This window comes from Botryllus schlosseri, chromosome 10 (assembly GCF_051294905.1).
Source record: "Botryllus schlosseri isolate E-star chromosome 10, Bs_hap1, whole genome shotgun sequence".
NCBI classification, from domain to species: Eukaryota; Metazoa; Chordata; class Ascidiacea; order Stolidobranchia; family Styelidae; genus Botryllus; species Botryllus schlosseri.
The window spans coordinates 237,615-252,967 of record NC_137245.1 but is presented as its reverse complement, the minus strand read 5'-3'; the positions used below and the strand labels follow the sequence as shown (position 1 = coordinate 252,967).

Sequence of the window (15,353 nt, the reverse complement as noted above, 5' to 3'; positions counted from 1 at the left end):
TTAGGGCCGTATTATTGTAGTTAGGGTTATATTCAGGCCACTTTAAATTGTACTTTTGGGTCTCAAAGGTACAATTTAGTATAAAATAAAATTTCTGTCGAGTATAAAATAAGGATTTTTTTGTTAAACTTTTTTTCGTGTTTGTCATTTCACCGGAGTCTCTAAGAACGCATTGGCGGGTTTATCGCTTCCGTTCGGGCCCTGCTAGCTCCCACAGGTGCTGCCTGGCGGTTGGGTGGGGAGACCGCAGCGGCGGGGTGCAGATGCCGCACTGCACTGGGATTCTTCCTGCGCAGTGCTGTGTGTGTGCCTTTACTCGCACGGCGGGATTGATTTCCGCTTCATTTCATTCCACGCTCAGCTCATTTTCCTCTTCCATTGTTCATTTTTTTCTGTTTTGTGATCTATCGCAGCTCAAATTAAATTGCCATAATAGGCTGCCGAATTTCATCTTTCTCGCTCGCTATAATCTAAACTCTGGTGAGTGAGTGAATTGTCTCAACTATAGGTTGTAACTTGGCAAGGCTGACGATCCCTGCTGAACTGGACAAGACCGGAATATACTGTTGCAGTGTATATAACGGCAGTAGGTTGCTTGGTTGAATCAGTTCTTAAGGGGGGAAGGTCCACCCAGATCATCAAAATGTTTCATACTTTTTTATGGCAGAATTACAAAGTTTGAGGACTGGCTCTTTCATAAAATATAATCATCTTGCATGATTTCAAGCAATGTGTAGGTTAAAATTCCATTTAAAATCTCTCATTTTCGTGAAAAATCGAGAATCCCCCCATTTTTTTTCTAACTAGCTCAAAATTGTCACCAAACACCCCGTCCTTGTAATCGCCGGAGAGGTCCTGAAAGTGGTCAAGTCCCTGCAAGGCAAGAAAACTCTGGTCACCGAGCAGCACGACAAGCTGATAAAGTTGCGTGACAACCTGAAGGACTTGTATTCAGTAACTACAGAGCTTTGTGAGGAGGATGGCTTCCAGGGTGAATTAGAATACGTCAGAGTGGAATCAGTTTCTGTTTCCATGACAAATGTTCAGGAATTCATCCTCGACTTAGGACTTTTTTTGAAGGCCAAACTTGATGAAATCTTGGGGGCTACAAGGAAAACTGTTCAAAGGGGAGTCGGCCTTCTGGTTTGCACCCTATTTCATGGCGTCTGTGATCTCCTGGCAAACAACGCGGACATCAAAAACAACGAGATACCATGACGCCCCGAAAGGAACTGGTTAAGTTGCGTCGTTCAGCTGTCTCTGACTTGGTTGGCGAACAGTCAGGACGGCTTCGAGCAGCTGGGTGCGGGCCGAAGAAAAACTCGAGGATGTCGAGACGGAGCACGCTCAACTGCAGGACTTTTACAGAGACCATGACAATGTCCGCATTACGTTGGAGGAGGAGGGCCCTGACAGCAGCTTCAGGGACGCTTGGGGTGTCCTCGAGGATATGAACATACACCTGCCCACCCTAAAGGACTTTTACAGAACGCTCTCGACCGTGTTTCCAACGACGGCACCAGTGGAGGCAGATTTTTCCGCCATCGGAATTGAAAAGGATGACTACCGGGAGAGCCTGACCGATTTCTTGCTCGAAGGCCGCCTTCATGCAAAACAGTTTCAAGAGCTGCAAAAACTTATGTAATTTTTGGTTAGATCATTAAACTTGAAACACCGGGAGGTGGAGTAACGCAAAATACGAGCTTGTTTTCACATAAAAGTCTCGGTATGGTACCCTCCTATGCCAGGAAAGAGCCATTTTTCATAAAAGTATAATTTAGTATAATTTAAAATTCTGGTTGAGTATAAAATAAGCTATTTTTGCTAAATTGTACTCAAGTACCATTTATAGACCCCTGGTTATATTTGTCTTTGATGAGTATTTAACTGTCGTATTTGATTGTATTAAGAATTTGGTATAAGTAATCCGGTCAGTTGTTTTATCGCTGGGAATTTGTATCATCAAAAAATCGTACTTCATCCAAGAAGACGCGTGTTTGACTTACAATCGAAGCGTAGACAGCTGACAGTGCAACGTGGTCGTGTACCCAGAATAGGCTTCAATTTCTGCGGTTACATAAGTTTTTTGATGGTCATTACAAGTTTTGATGGTTACTTCAACATCGCCAAACAAAGCAAAAGTCGCACTAAAGGTCACTATGGAATCGTTCGTTGATACAACCTGCTCCAATCATCAAATACCAACTGAACGTGGGATCGACGCCCTGATGTTATCTGGGTTTGTGGAAAGTCCAAACAAACAAGCAATGCACGCCAAAGCCTACGATCACGTCGCGACGGAAGCTGCAGCACGCCCAAATGAAAGCAGCTCGAACAACCAATGCAATACAAAGCAAAGTTCGAGTTGTGTGTCTGTTAACATGGCCGCCGTGGGAGCTACAGCACGACCGAATGAAAGCAGCTCGAACAACCAAAATAATACAGAACCAAGTTCGAGTTGTGTGTCTGATAGCATGGCCTCGGTGGAAGCTACGGCACGACCAAACAAAAGCAGCTCGAACAACCAATGCAATACAAAGCCAAGTTCGAGTTGTGTGTCTGTTAGCATGGCCTCCGTGGGAGCTACAGCACGACCAAATGAAAGCAGCTCGAACAACCGAAGCAATACAAAACCAAGTTCGAGTTGTGTGTCTGATAGTATGGCCTCGGTGGAAGCTACGGCACGACCTAACAAAAGCAGCTCGAGCAACCCAAACAACACAAATCCAAGTTCGAGTTGTGTGTCTGTTAGCATGGCGTCGCGTAATGTGAAAGGAAGCGTCGAAAGTGTATTGCAAAGCAAAGGCACTTTTCATATGACAGCAACCAGATCAATCTCGAGGGTTGGCAGTCGATCCAGTTTACAATCCAAAAGTCATGTTAGTCAATCTTATGGCTCAATGTCATCAAAGTCTACCTCAGCTGGAGGAGTGACAATAATTCGAAAAGAAGCAGTTCTCGAAGCCAGAACGGTCACAACATCTCAACGGTACAAGTTGGAGAAACAACAGCTGATGTTGCGTCATCAGCGTGATGAAGAAGAAAGAATACAAAAGATAGAAACAAAAAGAGAAGAAATTGCTCGGAAACGAAGAAATAAAGAAGAAGAGATTGAACGGGAATGGAAGTCCAAGGTGGAAATCTGGAGACAAATTAAACAAAGAGAAATTGATGAAATGAATATGAGACACCAGAGAGAAGAATTCGAAATATCATCCGAGCTTCAGGAAATTCGTGCAAAGAGAAAGGTTCTTGACTCTAAGCTTATTATGACTGCGGCCTCTGGTAGGAACAACGAAAATGCTCAAGATAAAATTCTGCATCAGTCTGTAGAATCTCAAAACAATGTTCTGTTAAATTTGATCCCTTAATCGGTTCCAACAGCAAATCCTGATAATATTGTGCCTGATCTAATTGATTTTGCCCTTGTTTATTGGGCAAAAGTGAGCCTAATATTATGTGTGAATCGGAAATGGTACCCCATACTGTTTTTACCTTATTAACATCGGTCAATGCGGAAGCCTGTGAGTTGGCTTCAGAAAGAAACAATATAATTGATAAGAAAATTCGGTAATCAAAGTGCTTTCTCCCCAACGTCAACAGCCTAAGTTAATGCATCAGGTCGCCTAACTGATGAAGGTCTTAAGAAATTGGAACGGCCAATGTCTTTGAAACATGAATTATCAACACATGAACTGCAGAAGTTTTGCGCTGTGGAAAAACATGTAATTGCTATTGGTCTAAGTAAATCATACAAATTGAAATATTTCACGATTGATATTGGTTGAATAGCGATTGTAACCTTGAACGAAATTTGCAGAGTCATGGCAGTTGCCAATCCTAGATCTCGACTTACTGAGTTGGATTTGTTTACTGCAGCACTCTTTGTCTACAATGAAACATGTTTTTGTTATTCATTGCATCACAATGCTTCAAGTGTCGCCTTTTGGCTTCATGCATTTTTCGAATTGGTTTGTTGCTATGTAGGAACTTGTGTTTAAATCGGAAGTGTTATCACAAATTACTGATACGCCTGTGGAAAAATGTGTATAAATTTATTGTCATAAATTTCCCATTTTTGGGGGTGAGGGTGTTGCCGCAGAATTTCACGCTGTAATGATTTCGTCATACGCCACTGCTTCTTGATTGTGACGCATGAATGGTTTAATGTATTTCACAATAGACACTTACGTGACCTTTGACACGAACCAATCAGGTTGCAGCAGGATGTAAACAAAGAACAAGGCCGGGCAAGCTTACTATGAGCTCTTATGGGAAAGGGTTGAAAAATGAAGGTTTTAAGCAAAATTACGTTGAATTGGGGATGACTGGCCTTAATGAATACTAATAGCGTAGAGCTAGTATGTAGTTGCAGCTTTTAGTCTAGGATGAACATGAATGGTGGCAAGTGCGCATCAGCGTGCTGTGTCCAAATGCATGGATTTTTGAAAACTTTTCGGATTAAGCGACGATTGTTGTATACTATACTATAGGATTGTGGTAATGCATATGTTGACGATTTCATAGGCTCCAGGTCTAGAGCGAAATTCTCAAGCATATCTCATGTTCAGAAATATATGCTATAAAATACAGCTTCTGCCACACCTCACAATTTTAGTGTATTGATTATGAAACTTGAAAGCTATGGAGATTCTATCGAATTTCTGGATTTGAGTGGAACAGCATCTTCTTCTAATACCGCGGAGAAAGCTGCGAAGTATTTCATGGAGCACTATGTTCCCGACTTAGGGACAAAGATTGAGGAGACAATTCACTCTTTGTGGAAGTGTTATTCTAGTGAACAGCCAATGTTATCGCAACTTGCGGAAAAGAGAGATATCACACTCAATGGGAATACACATTCTCAGAAAATCCATTATTGATTCGTCTTGCACTTGTAAGACAGGGTAAGTAAGGAAAAATACATTTTGTCAGAGACTCCTGCAATAGATATTGTAACCATGATTTATTTTCACATTAGGTTCTGATATATGCTCTCATGCATATGCATTGATTAAGACAATCCAGCACCTGAAGCTACAAGGACTGCATTGTGATTTGCATCAGCATCAGTGAGCTCGATCGTGATTGACAAGCCATCTCTCGAACGTACTCGCAACCGATCAACTCATGCCTCAAGGTAGATTTTGGTGCGTATCTGGTGTCTTCAGTTTTATAACATTCCACCAAACACAAATAATCCTGGAACATTTTCACCTGGAGAATTGTTCATTCAACAAATTGGGCATCTAAATGAGCTTCAATGAAAACCACTGGAATATAGTATGAATAGACATGCACTGTTGGTACACATTGACCATGGCACCGCACAATTACGATCCGTAGCATGCTATTAGGCATTACGATATTCACAATGGAACTGAATTTTCACAATTGCTGAATATGTTGTATCATTCATTTTTAATTTTCAATATTGAATTAGAGTAAGCAATTAGTCCATATTTGGTTAGTTGATACACAATGCTGCATAGTAGGACACCAGACAAAATTTTATACTTGTTGATTCTTCCAATCAGCTGTTCAATATGAATACGTTGTCTCACCATCTTTCTGGTTGTGGAACAGTCTGGCTCAGGCATACAAATCATGTGCAGAAATATTTAAATCTAGATTCAATTTCTTGATTTCAGACTCAATGGTGAATCACTTTTCTGCCATGATAGCATTTCCTCGTTCACCATAGCTGAATTCCATCATTTTCTCACATTTCTTGTAGAACCCACATATTTCACTAATATTTCGATCTGAAATGGTCCCTGTGAACGGTTCCTGCACAAAAGTAAGTGCACCACAATCCATCAATCCTTTCAAAGTTGTATGTGATTTATTGACGGTCAGTAAGCATTTTAGTTTTGAGAAATCATGAATGAATGCAAATGGTGCATTTTTAAGAACCACATATCTACATGGCCAAATCGAAATTTAATGAAGCTTACAGCAATACTATAAATTTGACGTCAGTAGGATAAGTCGGGCAATTCAGAAAGAATTTATTGTAGTCTAGCATAAAATTTCAGCTTCTCCGCATCTTTTGACATTATGATGCTCATCTGAGAACTGAACTTCACTAGCAATAATTGTCCGTCAATTTGTAATTTTTCTGGACGAGTTTCCTGTTTTGTACTTCTACTTGTTCCAGAAATTTGATTTTCTTGCGTTTTATCCATCGACTTCCTCTTTCTGCAGCTTCATTAAAGATATCCATCAAGCCTGCACAAAATATATAATATGTTTATTTTACAGAGCAACATTGCTGTGCAGGCACCTATCAAGGCGTACTCGTCCGACTAATGCAACGTATCACCGCTACCAATTTCAAAAATTCATCTCATTATTGAATATATTGCTCTCAACAATTTCAACCCACACCATCATGCAGCAAAACTGTGGAATAAAACGAGACACACACCAAGTCGATTGTGGCATCAAGTGTGACTGCATTTCAGATTAGACTCATTCTGAAACACAGAATTATTTCATCTTAATTATGTCACGATTCAATATTTTTGGTTCAACAATAGATATGTCATTTTATTAATAAAATGAGAATTCAGATGACTACAAGGAAGTCCACATGCCTTTATCCAGATTTTACATTCTTCCATGCATGTTATTGGCTCTGGGAAAGGTGCAAGCGCACACCAGGAACGGTCTGAGTAGCCATCTCCAAGTTACACAGGCTATTAGCACAGTGTTTATCCGGCATTTGTCCTGATTGATTCAATACATGAGCTAGAACAAAAAATGACGATTTCAGCTGGGAACGGACCATATTGCCTATCATATTAATATGATCATTGAATATGCAGACAAGTGTCCAGTGTAACAGTAATTTGCTAGATAATGATGCAGACTGTAGACTGTACTATATATGATTCCATAAATATAACGCAAAGCCCACATAATGAATACCCCACATATCCTGACTCAAGATTAATCTAATACATGCTATTCGGTACGACAGTCCTATGGTATACGACGAAGGATAATACAGCAATAGTTGCTTCATCCGAAAAGTTGCCAGAAATCCATTTATTTGGTCATACCATGCTGACGAGTGCTTGTTACCATTCATGTTTATTGTAGGTTAGAACACTGCAAATACATACTAGCTCTACGTTATTATCATTCACCAAAGTCAGCTATTCCCAATTCAATGTAATTTTGCTAAAAACTTTCATTTTTCAACCCTTTCCAATAAGCGCTCATAGTAAGCTTGCCCGGCCTTGTTCTTTGTTTACATCCTGCTGCAACCTGATTGGTTCGTGTCAAAGGTCACGTAAGTGTCTATTACACGTGCTTGATTCATTTGGAACAGCGCACTGTGCTGAAAGGAGTGATATTTGACGTGTATTAGTTAGGGCCGTATTATTGTAGTTAGGGTTATATTTGTCTTTGATGGGTATTTAATTGTCGTATTTGATTGTATTAAGAATTTGGTATAAGTAATTCGGTCAGTTGTTTTATCGCTGGGAATTTGTATCATCAAAAAACCGTACTTCATCCAAGAAGACGCGTGCTTGACTTACAATCGAAGCGTAGACAGCTGACATTGCAACGTGGTCGTGTACCCAGAATAGGCTTCAATTTCTGCGGTTACAAGTGGTAGAAGGGTGCTCAACAGGGATAGCGCAGCTAATGTGCCAGTTGTAGCGCAAAGTGAATAAAGTTCAGCTTGTCATTCATGCAAGGGAAGCATTACAATATTTCATTCAGAAATCATTGAAGAGCACTCGTACTCTGCTCCCGAAACGGCATTTACCAGTCCTGATTCAGACGATGAATCTGAATGTAATGTCAACAACGAATTAGAAAACTGTGAGAAATGCCACACCCTCAATCTTGAAAACCTCCGACTGAGATCAAAGGTACGGTATAGTTTTAAACGAGCGGAGCGTACGTGACCATAGGCCATATAGATTGATGTATAAAGATCTACTAGTCTGGTATATTTTATTCAGATAAAAGTATTAGAGTCAAGTATTGCCAAAATCAATGGCTCGATGTCATCATTCCTCAACCCCGACCAATTGAAATCACTGGCAAGCCGTTCTAAAGGTCAAGGGCTAACGTAGAGTGATGACACTGTGACTAAATATAGATAACTAACCTACGGATAGATGGGCAAGACGAGAGTCACGGTCGAGTGATGCGACAACGGCAGATTTGTTGTCGCTTCATAGCATGAAACGGGAGCGTAATTGCTAATCCCATAGATGACGACCCGAGCGCTCAAATTAAATAAAGTTGATCTTATTTGAAAGCTACAGTCGCGCTGATTCTGATAATATACATTAAATTTTCATCAAGGCAATGGAACCACCCCGAAATAGCCTTCAAAATATGAAAATCGGCATTGTTCTAAACAATCGCAACCACGCACGGACCGTTGTTATGGTCATTGTGCTGCGCCGTTGCAATTGTTTTAGAACAATGCCGATTTTCATATTTTGAAGGCTATTTCGGGGTGGTTCCATTGCCTTGATGAAAATTTAATGTATATTATCAGAATCAGCGCGACTGTAGCTTTCACATAAGATCAACTTTATTTAATTTGAGCGCTCGGGCCGTCATCTATGGGATTAGCAATTACGCTCCCGTTTCATGCTATGAAGCGACAACAAATCTGCCGTTGTCGCATCACTCGACCGTGACTCTCGACTTGCCCATCTATCCGTAGGTTAGTTATCTATAGACTAAAGCTCTAAAGATTAGATGTGCTGTTGGTTCGCATGGGTAATAATCATGTTGATATTGAGTGAAGCTAATTTGGAGGAATTTGTTTCAGTTATGAATTTCTGCGGAAAATGGACTATCCCCTTCCATGCAAGTCTGTACTCTGTCAAAGAGTGACTAAACTTCCATTTTATTCGGGGATACAACACGAAATCATTGAATGGATGGGCCAGGCGATAGAAAACTCCACCGATGAGGAAAAGATCTGCAGTCTCATGCTCGATGAAATGCAGATTTCCCAAGCCATCGAGTTCAATCCATCCACCAAAAGATTTGTTGGGTATATTGACCCTGAACTACGACAGCCACGCGACTCGCCAGACATGCCCGCATCTCATGCTTTATGCTATATGGTGAAAGGTGTCACAAAAAATGGAAACAAACTGTGGGTGAGTGTCAAAAATTGAATGCTCAAATAGTATATAGACTATAATAAAGTGCCCAGCAAACACAAAACTTATTAAAGATATTTTTTAAACATCTTCCATGAGTTCAAAAGATGTCCTTCAATGAAGTGCAAAATATATACATTTGTCGACAGAAATGGATATATATAAGATGTCCTGTAGGACATCCTCAAAGATATCCTGATAGACATCCTCAAAGACATCCTGATAAACATCCTCAAAGATATCCTGATGGAGATCCTCAAAGATATCCTGATAAACATCCTCAACGATATCCTATAAGATATTTTTTGTACAATTCGACCCTGTGTGACCCTGAACCCTGGTTGGCTAAACCTGCTATATGCTGCACTTCACACATGAACGAATACGAATCCTCAGTTTTACAAATCATGTATGGCTTTTTGTTCTGTATTGCACCAGTTCAAAATACAAAAAAATGCATTTGACTAGACCTCGACGAAAAATTGGAATAAAAATGGATGAAGAATGAAGGTAAAATAATAGTCCCTGACATAACATACGTTAGCAAGAAGTAGGCCTTTTTGTTCAGAAGGAAAACTAATTGCCAATTTTAAAAATCAGCATGTATATTAGGGTTGTTCAAAAAAAAACTTTTTTTTCCAAATCGCGCTCGCATAATGACTAAATCGTCAGGTTGTCCAAGAAAACGATGCACACCAAATTTGACTCAATTCCAACCAGTAACGGCCATGCAATCTTGAATTGAAATTTTAAAATTATTATCAAAAATAAAAAAATAAAAATTCTCAAATTTTTCTGTCAACCCCATGAAATTGTTGAGCTGTCTTCAAAGACGATGCAAAACAAATTTGAGTCAATTTCGGCTAGTAGAAGCGGAACTATTTGAGTTTTTCGTTGATAATTCCACAAAATTTCAATTCAGGATTGCACGGCCGTTACTGGTTGGAATTGAGTCAAATTTGGTGTGCATCGTTTTCTTGGACAACCTGACGATTTAGTCATTAGGCGAGTGAGATTTGGAAAAAAAAGTTTTTTTTGAACAACCCTAATGTATATGGGTTTCTGTTCTGTATGAAATCAGTACAAAACACGAAAAAAACATGGATGAAGAAAATACGTTAGCAAGAATTAGGCCTTGATACAGAACTGTGCAATCACTTCAGCCAATACTTCTGCCTCCTCGATAACAGTCTTGCTCATGTTTTCTCCTTTATCGTCGTCCTATAACATAAATGAATTGATTACTTTGTTTGATTAGCAGTAGAGCAATAGTCATTATATGTGTTTGTTTGTGAGTAATGCGGGACGGTCATGTCAAGTCACATTCATCCAACGATTCCGAACCGTCTTTAGGAAGTCACGACGAACTTGGTGAGGTGTGACAGCCAAGTCAAACTTTACCATCTACTTCGACGACATTGTCGATTTAACTCTGCGCGCCAAATTTGGCTTAATTCCAACATATAGAAGCCAATAAACCAGGGTTCTCAGCCATCTTTTGGGCGTGGCTCATTTTCGGGTTTGAAAATGTTCTTGAGACCCATCTCTTACCACAGAGTAGCGTCGTAGTCCTTTTCAATGTGTGGTAATCGCCACCACCAATTTGCATATTTCTCTATTATAAGCACCTTTTTATCTTACTAATCATATTCAAATGTAGACCTACAGGGACAAAAAATCGCGCAAAGCACGACAAAAATCTACTTCAACAAACGACCAACAAAGTAATTTTGGGTTCAGTCGAGCTCCCCTAATTGGGTGTTTGGAGTGTGACGGCCCTGGAAGATCGTATAACTCATCGTTATCGTTCTGGGCCAGCTTCAAACATTTCTTTGGTGAACGGGATACTATAGCTAGCTGTAAAATGTACCTAATATATATACCAGCGAAGTTTCAAATCCCTAATTTTGTATCTCAATGATTTGACTTCTACACGTTGGAATTGAGCTATATTTGCCATGCATCTTGTTCGCCACCGAAATAGCCGACCCAATGCTCCCTCTAATTTTTGACGAGTCTGCACACACTCACCAACTCACAGTAGTGCATAACGACTAAAAAAATGACATCACTTCAGATTTTTTCTGTGCGCAGAGACCAACTAAGCACTGTGCAATTGCGCACGTGCGCAGTGCAGCTTAGAGGGAACATGGGTCAGGCAATAGCAATATGAGCCCCCCACGCGGTACGAATGCGACCAGTTGAGGATGAACTTGCTTCCCGTGTAGAAATGTGAATTGAAAGGAGTTTGAAATGAGTGACGGATTATTGGCAAAAAAGTTTTGGAGACATTGGTACGTGGTTCCACCGCCAAATCCGAGCAAGTGTAACGAGATGATCAAAAATTTATGCAAGCAAGACCAACAATTTTGACAAAATTAAATGACTATAAATTTTTTTTTTAATTACATCACGTCAAAGTTTGGGAACCACTGGTATAGTGTTCTGAAGATGAATGGAAGCGGCCCTGGAGGTAGCAACGATTCACTTACTGTCAAATGATATGATAAAGAACGCAGCTGTCACACAGACGTCAGATTCATAAACAAAATTACCTTGCAAGCTCCAATAACAGTTAGAAATCGTCCCACTTTGGTTGTAATTGTTGTACTCTCGGCCGTAGGAAGAGCCACTTTACATGCTCCTTCAAAGATAATATAAGTAGATCAGGGGCTGCATTACAAAACAATGCGGCAAATCGGAATCTCCGCCAGCGGTAACAATCTCTCTCGAATGTGATCACCCCATAGTGTCAAAATTGGTATTTCAAAACATTCCAGACTCAACACCGAGTTGCGCAATCAACGCACTTGTTTGTGATATTGCCATGTCGGCAATGTCAGTGGAAGATGACTTCGAACGAGGGCTTATAAGGCTGTGTGGTCAGCAACGATTTGCAATTTAGCTGCGATGATCTTTCACAAGAAGGGAAAGCAAAATACTTTAACTCTGTATAAATGCTCTCGAAAGCATTGTTATCAAGGGTTTTGTAATCTCGATTGTAATATCAGTAACAACTTACGTGTAATAGTCTTGTAAAGAGTAAAATTTTGAAAACTTCTTTTTTGTCCATTTTTGCTTCTTTGACCTTTTAGGCTGAACAATTGCCACACATCTTTTACAGCTATGCTTGTCATGATATTTCTGACCGTTGAAGCCAATTGTTCACCGTGAAGTCCTTTCAAAGCAGATACCTGTAGTACAAAATACAAATGGCTCTGCCTTACGATAGTGGTGTGTACCAGAATGAAAAATAACTAGATCAGCCCAAAAAATAAGTAGGGTTTCGATATTTTTCGAATTCACTAATATAGCATCAATTCATCATGGCAAAGTACATGCATAAATGACGATTATACCCCCCCCAAACCCCCCTCTGGCTACGCGCCTGCATAAACATCAAATAACTTGATGGAACGTTGATCTTGACGAGAGGTTAGATCAGGGTGGGCAACTTCTCCAGTCGGCAGGCCGGATATAGGAAAATTAAGTACTTGGGCACCGGATTGCTGAATCGATGCATTATTCGTCCATTTATCCACAAGGAATATATCGTATCTAATGAATGTATTTTAACGACAGCAATGGAAATATCAGCCTGCTGACCATTGAAGTCGACAAAAATCATGATTACCACAGACCACATTAGGTTTGATTGCATCTTCAATGCCGATAATGCAAGTCTTCTCGCTTCAACGGACTTACGCGTAAGCTCCACTCTCGCAACGCTGCGCATACACGTATAATATAATAACATAGTCACTAAAATTTGACGTAGTAAGGAATTAGTGGGGAATCTCGGCAAACTGGGGCGGGGCATTATCATGTAGGACAGAAAACTGTCGGCGGGCCGGACAAAATCACTTCGCGGGCCGTATGCTGCCTGCCCCTGGGTTAGATACTCCGGCTAAGTTTGCTCTAATCGACAAAATCATACCAGTTCAGATTTCTTGCAATCGCCGTCAGTCAAGTTCTTTTCCAGTTGTTCCAGCTGAGATACGGTTTGACAGGGGTTTTCAATAAGATCTTCAAGCAAGATTGGGGCTGTTGTACTGTGTTTATTTTTTGAGTCGTCGATGATGTGACCTTTACTTAGATCCATCATCTGGTTCATCTGCTTGGAGCAGAGGTCCATCATCTGGTTCATCTGCAACTTGATGTCTTTGATGTCTTTACGCATCAGAGAAATATATAGAGTGGTCACTGTGTGCAGATGTTGGAGTTGATGAAGAACATGGAGGAGCTAAAAAATTATTTGAATTCAAGAAAACTGGATTGATCATATGCGATAAACTTACCATTACTTTGTGATAGGCCTTGTTGTTGACAGTCAGAATTTTGCAGTTCAACATTGCTTACAAATGAAGGATCGTCTGGAAAATAGAGCGACTCTATTGCTTAAATTCGAGAATGAATCAAAGTGTTAGGAGCTTACTGCATTGGTTGATTCCCTGCAACTGGCCGCTACATTCAATGTTGGGATCATGCTGTTCTTGAACACTCTCCTCACTTGATGATGGCAAACTTGCATTTGAAGCATCATTAACAAGAGCACTTTTGCTTGTCACACTTTCATCGCCAGAATCAGGAGGTGACCGCACTCTTGTTGGAGTTGGTATAGGCATGCCTTGTGTCTGAATACTTGGGTTACGTATTTTCTTTGAAGGAACAGCATCATCTACAAAGTATGAAAGTTATACATATGTCACTTCTGCGTATAACATATTAGGCAGAATAACAGTGTAGGCTATACCTTGATTATCAGATGATATGGACTTGTCAAAAAATCTTTTGGCGGCTGACGTTTTCGGTTAGGCCGTTGTAGGTCCTTATGAAGCGGAGGGCAAGCTACTATTGTCTGCAACTGCCCTCACATCACGAAAGGCCTTGACCCATAAATCTAAAACAGATGGATAATATAGATGGTAAGTTTCCAGATTTATCAAACTACTGGATTTGTAAACAGCGCAACTGTATCTAGAATTACTCAAATTTGAAAACTCGCACAAACTTGAAAAAACGATATTGTATCGCACACGCAAACATAGAACTGCTAATGAAATACTGTACGCAAGTAACTGTATATATAGCTTAGTGGTTCCCAACCTTTTTCGGTGTCAGGGCCAAATTTAGAATTTCAGAGTATATAGTTGGGGCCGCACGAATTCGTGACTGCTTTAGATCAATAAAAAGTTCACAAAATTGAGTAAAATCGAGGAGAACTGCTGCTGGGTTTTGCCTCAGCGTATTCAACTGTGAGTCACGTGTTGTACATCTATTCGTAGATCAGTTATCAATACCTATATACAGTAGTGACACAACGTTAGCACTCTACTCAGAACTTTTCTGCAATCCTAATTAACAACTCCAGACTCCAAGCTAAGCAAGAGAATTTTATAAATATAAATTTTATATCATAAATCGATTTCTTTAAATTTTTGTGGGGGACGCAAGACGGCTAGCTCGAGGCCGCGGTTGGGAATCACTGGTATAGCTACATGCTACAGTCTCATTTTTGTCATGATTAAGTCATCCCAACACTGGTACCGAGTAACGGTAAACCTTCACAAATTATGAGTTGACTTACCGGATGAGCATTTGATACGTATTTTGTACAGAGTCCAATTGCCCGTGTCATATTTCACTTGACGATGATGAAACGATCCGTCCCGTCAAATCGGCGGTTCTAGCTTGCTTGAACCGTAGCCACTCTTTCTGGTATTGCCTACGTCTGTGCTTCCCCCATCTTATTTTATATCTGGGCATTACCACGTTGTAGCTGAGCTCCCACTACACTATTATAGACAAAAGTACAAGAACATTCGATCACAATGAATGATTTTAGCGACCACCATCTGATGATATTATATAATCCAGCACTGTCACAATAACTTATACGATATTCGCAAAAGTGCAAACCAAGTTCTATACTTTGTGACATTATACCATTCACTATATACCTATGTTTCGTATCAAGCATATATAAATTACCATCTACAGTTCAGTTTTCAGTAATCCTCTGAAGGAATATGGTTGGTTGAGCCTTAATTTACCACGATTAATTCCAGAACGCAACTAAACCTAACATACGACTGCATAACTGTAAGCCTCCATTACGAGAGCGCTTTGTCTGAAGCCGCGATCACACTGAATCGAACATTCCAACGCGCGGTTTCGTTCTCACTCCAACCACAGCAACAAGGT

General features: G+C 40.2%; 2 protein-coding genes and 1 long non-coding RNA gene across 4 annotated transcripts; 2 read left to right on the top strand and 1 right to left on the bottom strand.

The window, feature by feature from the left end:
- The first annotated feature begins 1,847 nt into the window (after positions 1–1,847).
- LOC145447630 (uncharacterized) lies at positions 1,848–7,215 on the top strand. Its single transcript, XM_080325875.1, has 2 exons — positions 1,848–4,907; positions 4,982–7,215. Exon 1 carries the CDS (start codon positions 2,109–2,111, stop codon positions 3,369–3,371), a length of 1,263 nt encoding a protein of 420 aa, XP_080182001.1. The 5' UTR covers positions 1,848–2,108; the 3' UTR covers positions 3,372–4,907; positions 4,982–7,215.
- Positions 7,216–8,717: 1,502 nt separating this feature from the next.
- Positions 8,718–9,931, top strand: LOC145447635 (uncharacterized). Its single transcript, XR_013917670.1, has 2 exons — positions 8,718–8,757; positions 8,810–9,931. It is a non-coding gene; the product is annotated as an uncharacterized LOC145447635 (long non-coding RNA).
- On the bottom strand, positions 9,560–13,827 carry LOC145447632 (uncharacterized). Of its 2 annotated transcripts, none has more exons than XM_080325877.1 (6): positions 13,585–13,827; positions 13,454–13,522; positions 13,087–13,392; positions 12,172–12,343; positions 11,705–11,793; positions 9,560–10,370 (listed from the first exon to the last, which is right to left on the bottom strand). In XM_080325877.1, the coding sequence occupies exons 2-6, from the start codon at positions 13,499–13,501 to the stop codon at positions 10,278–10,280; spliced, it is 708 nt and encodes a 235-aa protein (XP_080182003.1). In that variant the 5' UTR covers positions 13,502–13,522; positions 13,585–13,827; the 3' UTR covers positions 9,560–10,277. The 2 variants fall into 2 exon arrangements, with proteins under 2 accessions (XP_080182003.1, XP_080182002.1); XM_080325876.1 differs by having other exon boundaries at positions 13,448–13,522; positions 13,585–13,808.
- Positions 13,828–15,353: the final 1,526 nt, after the last annotated feature.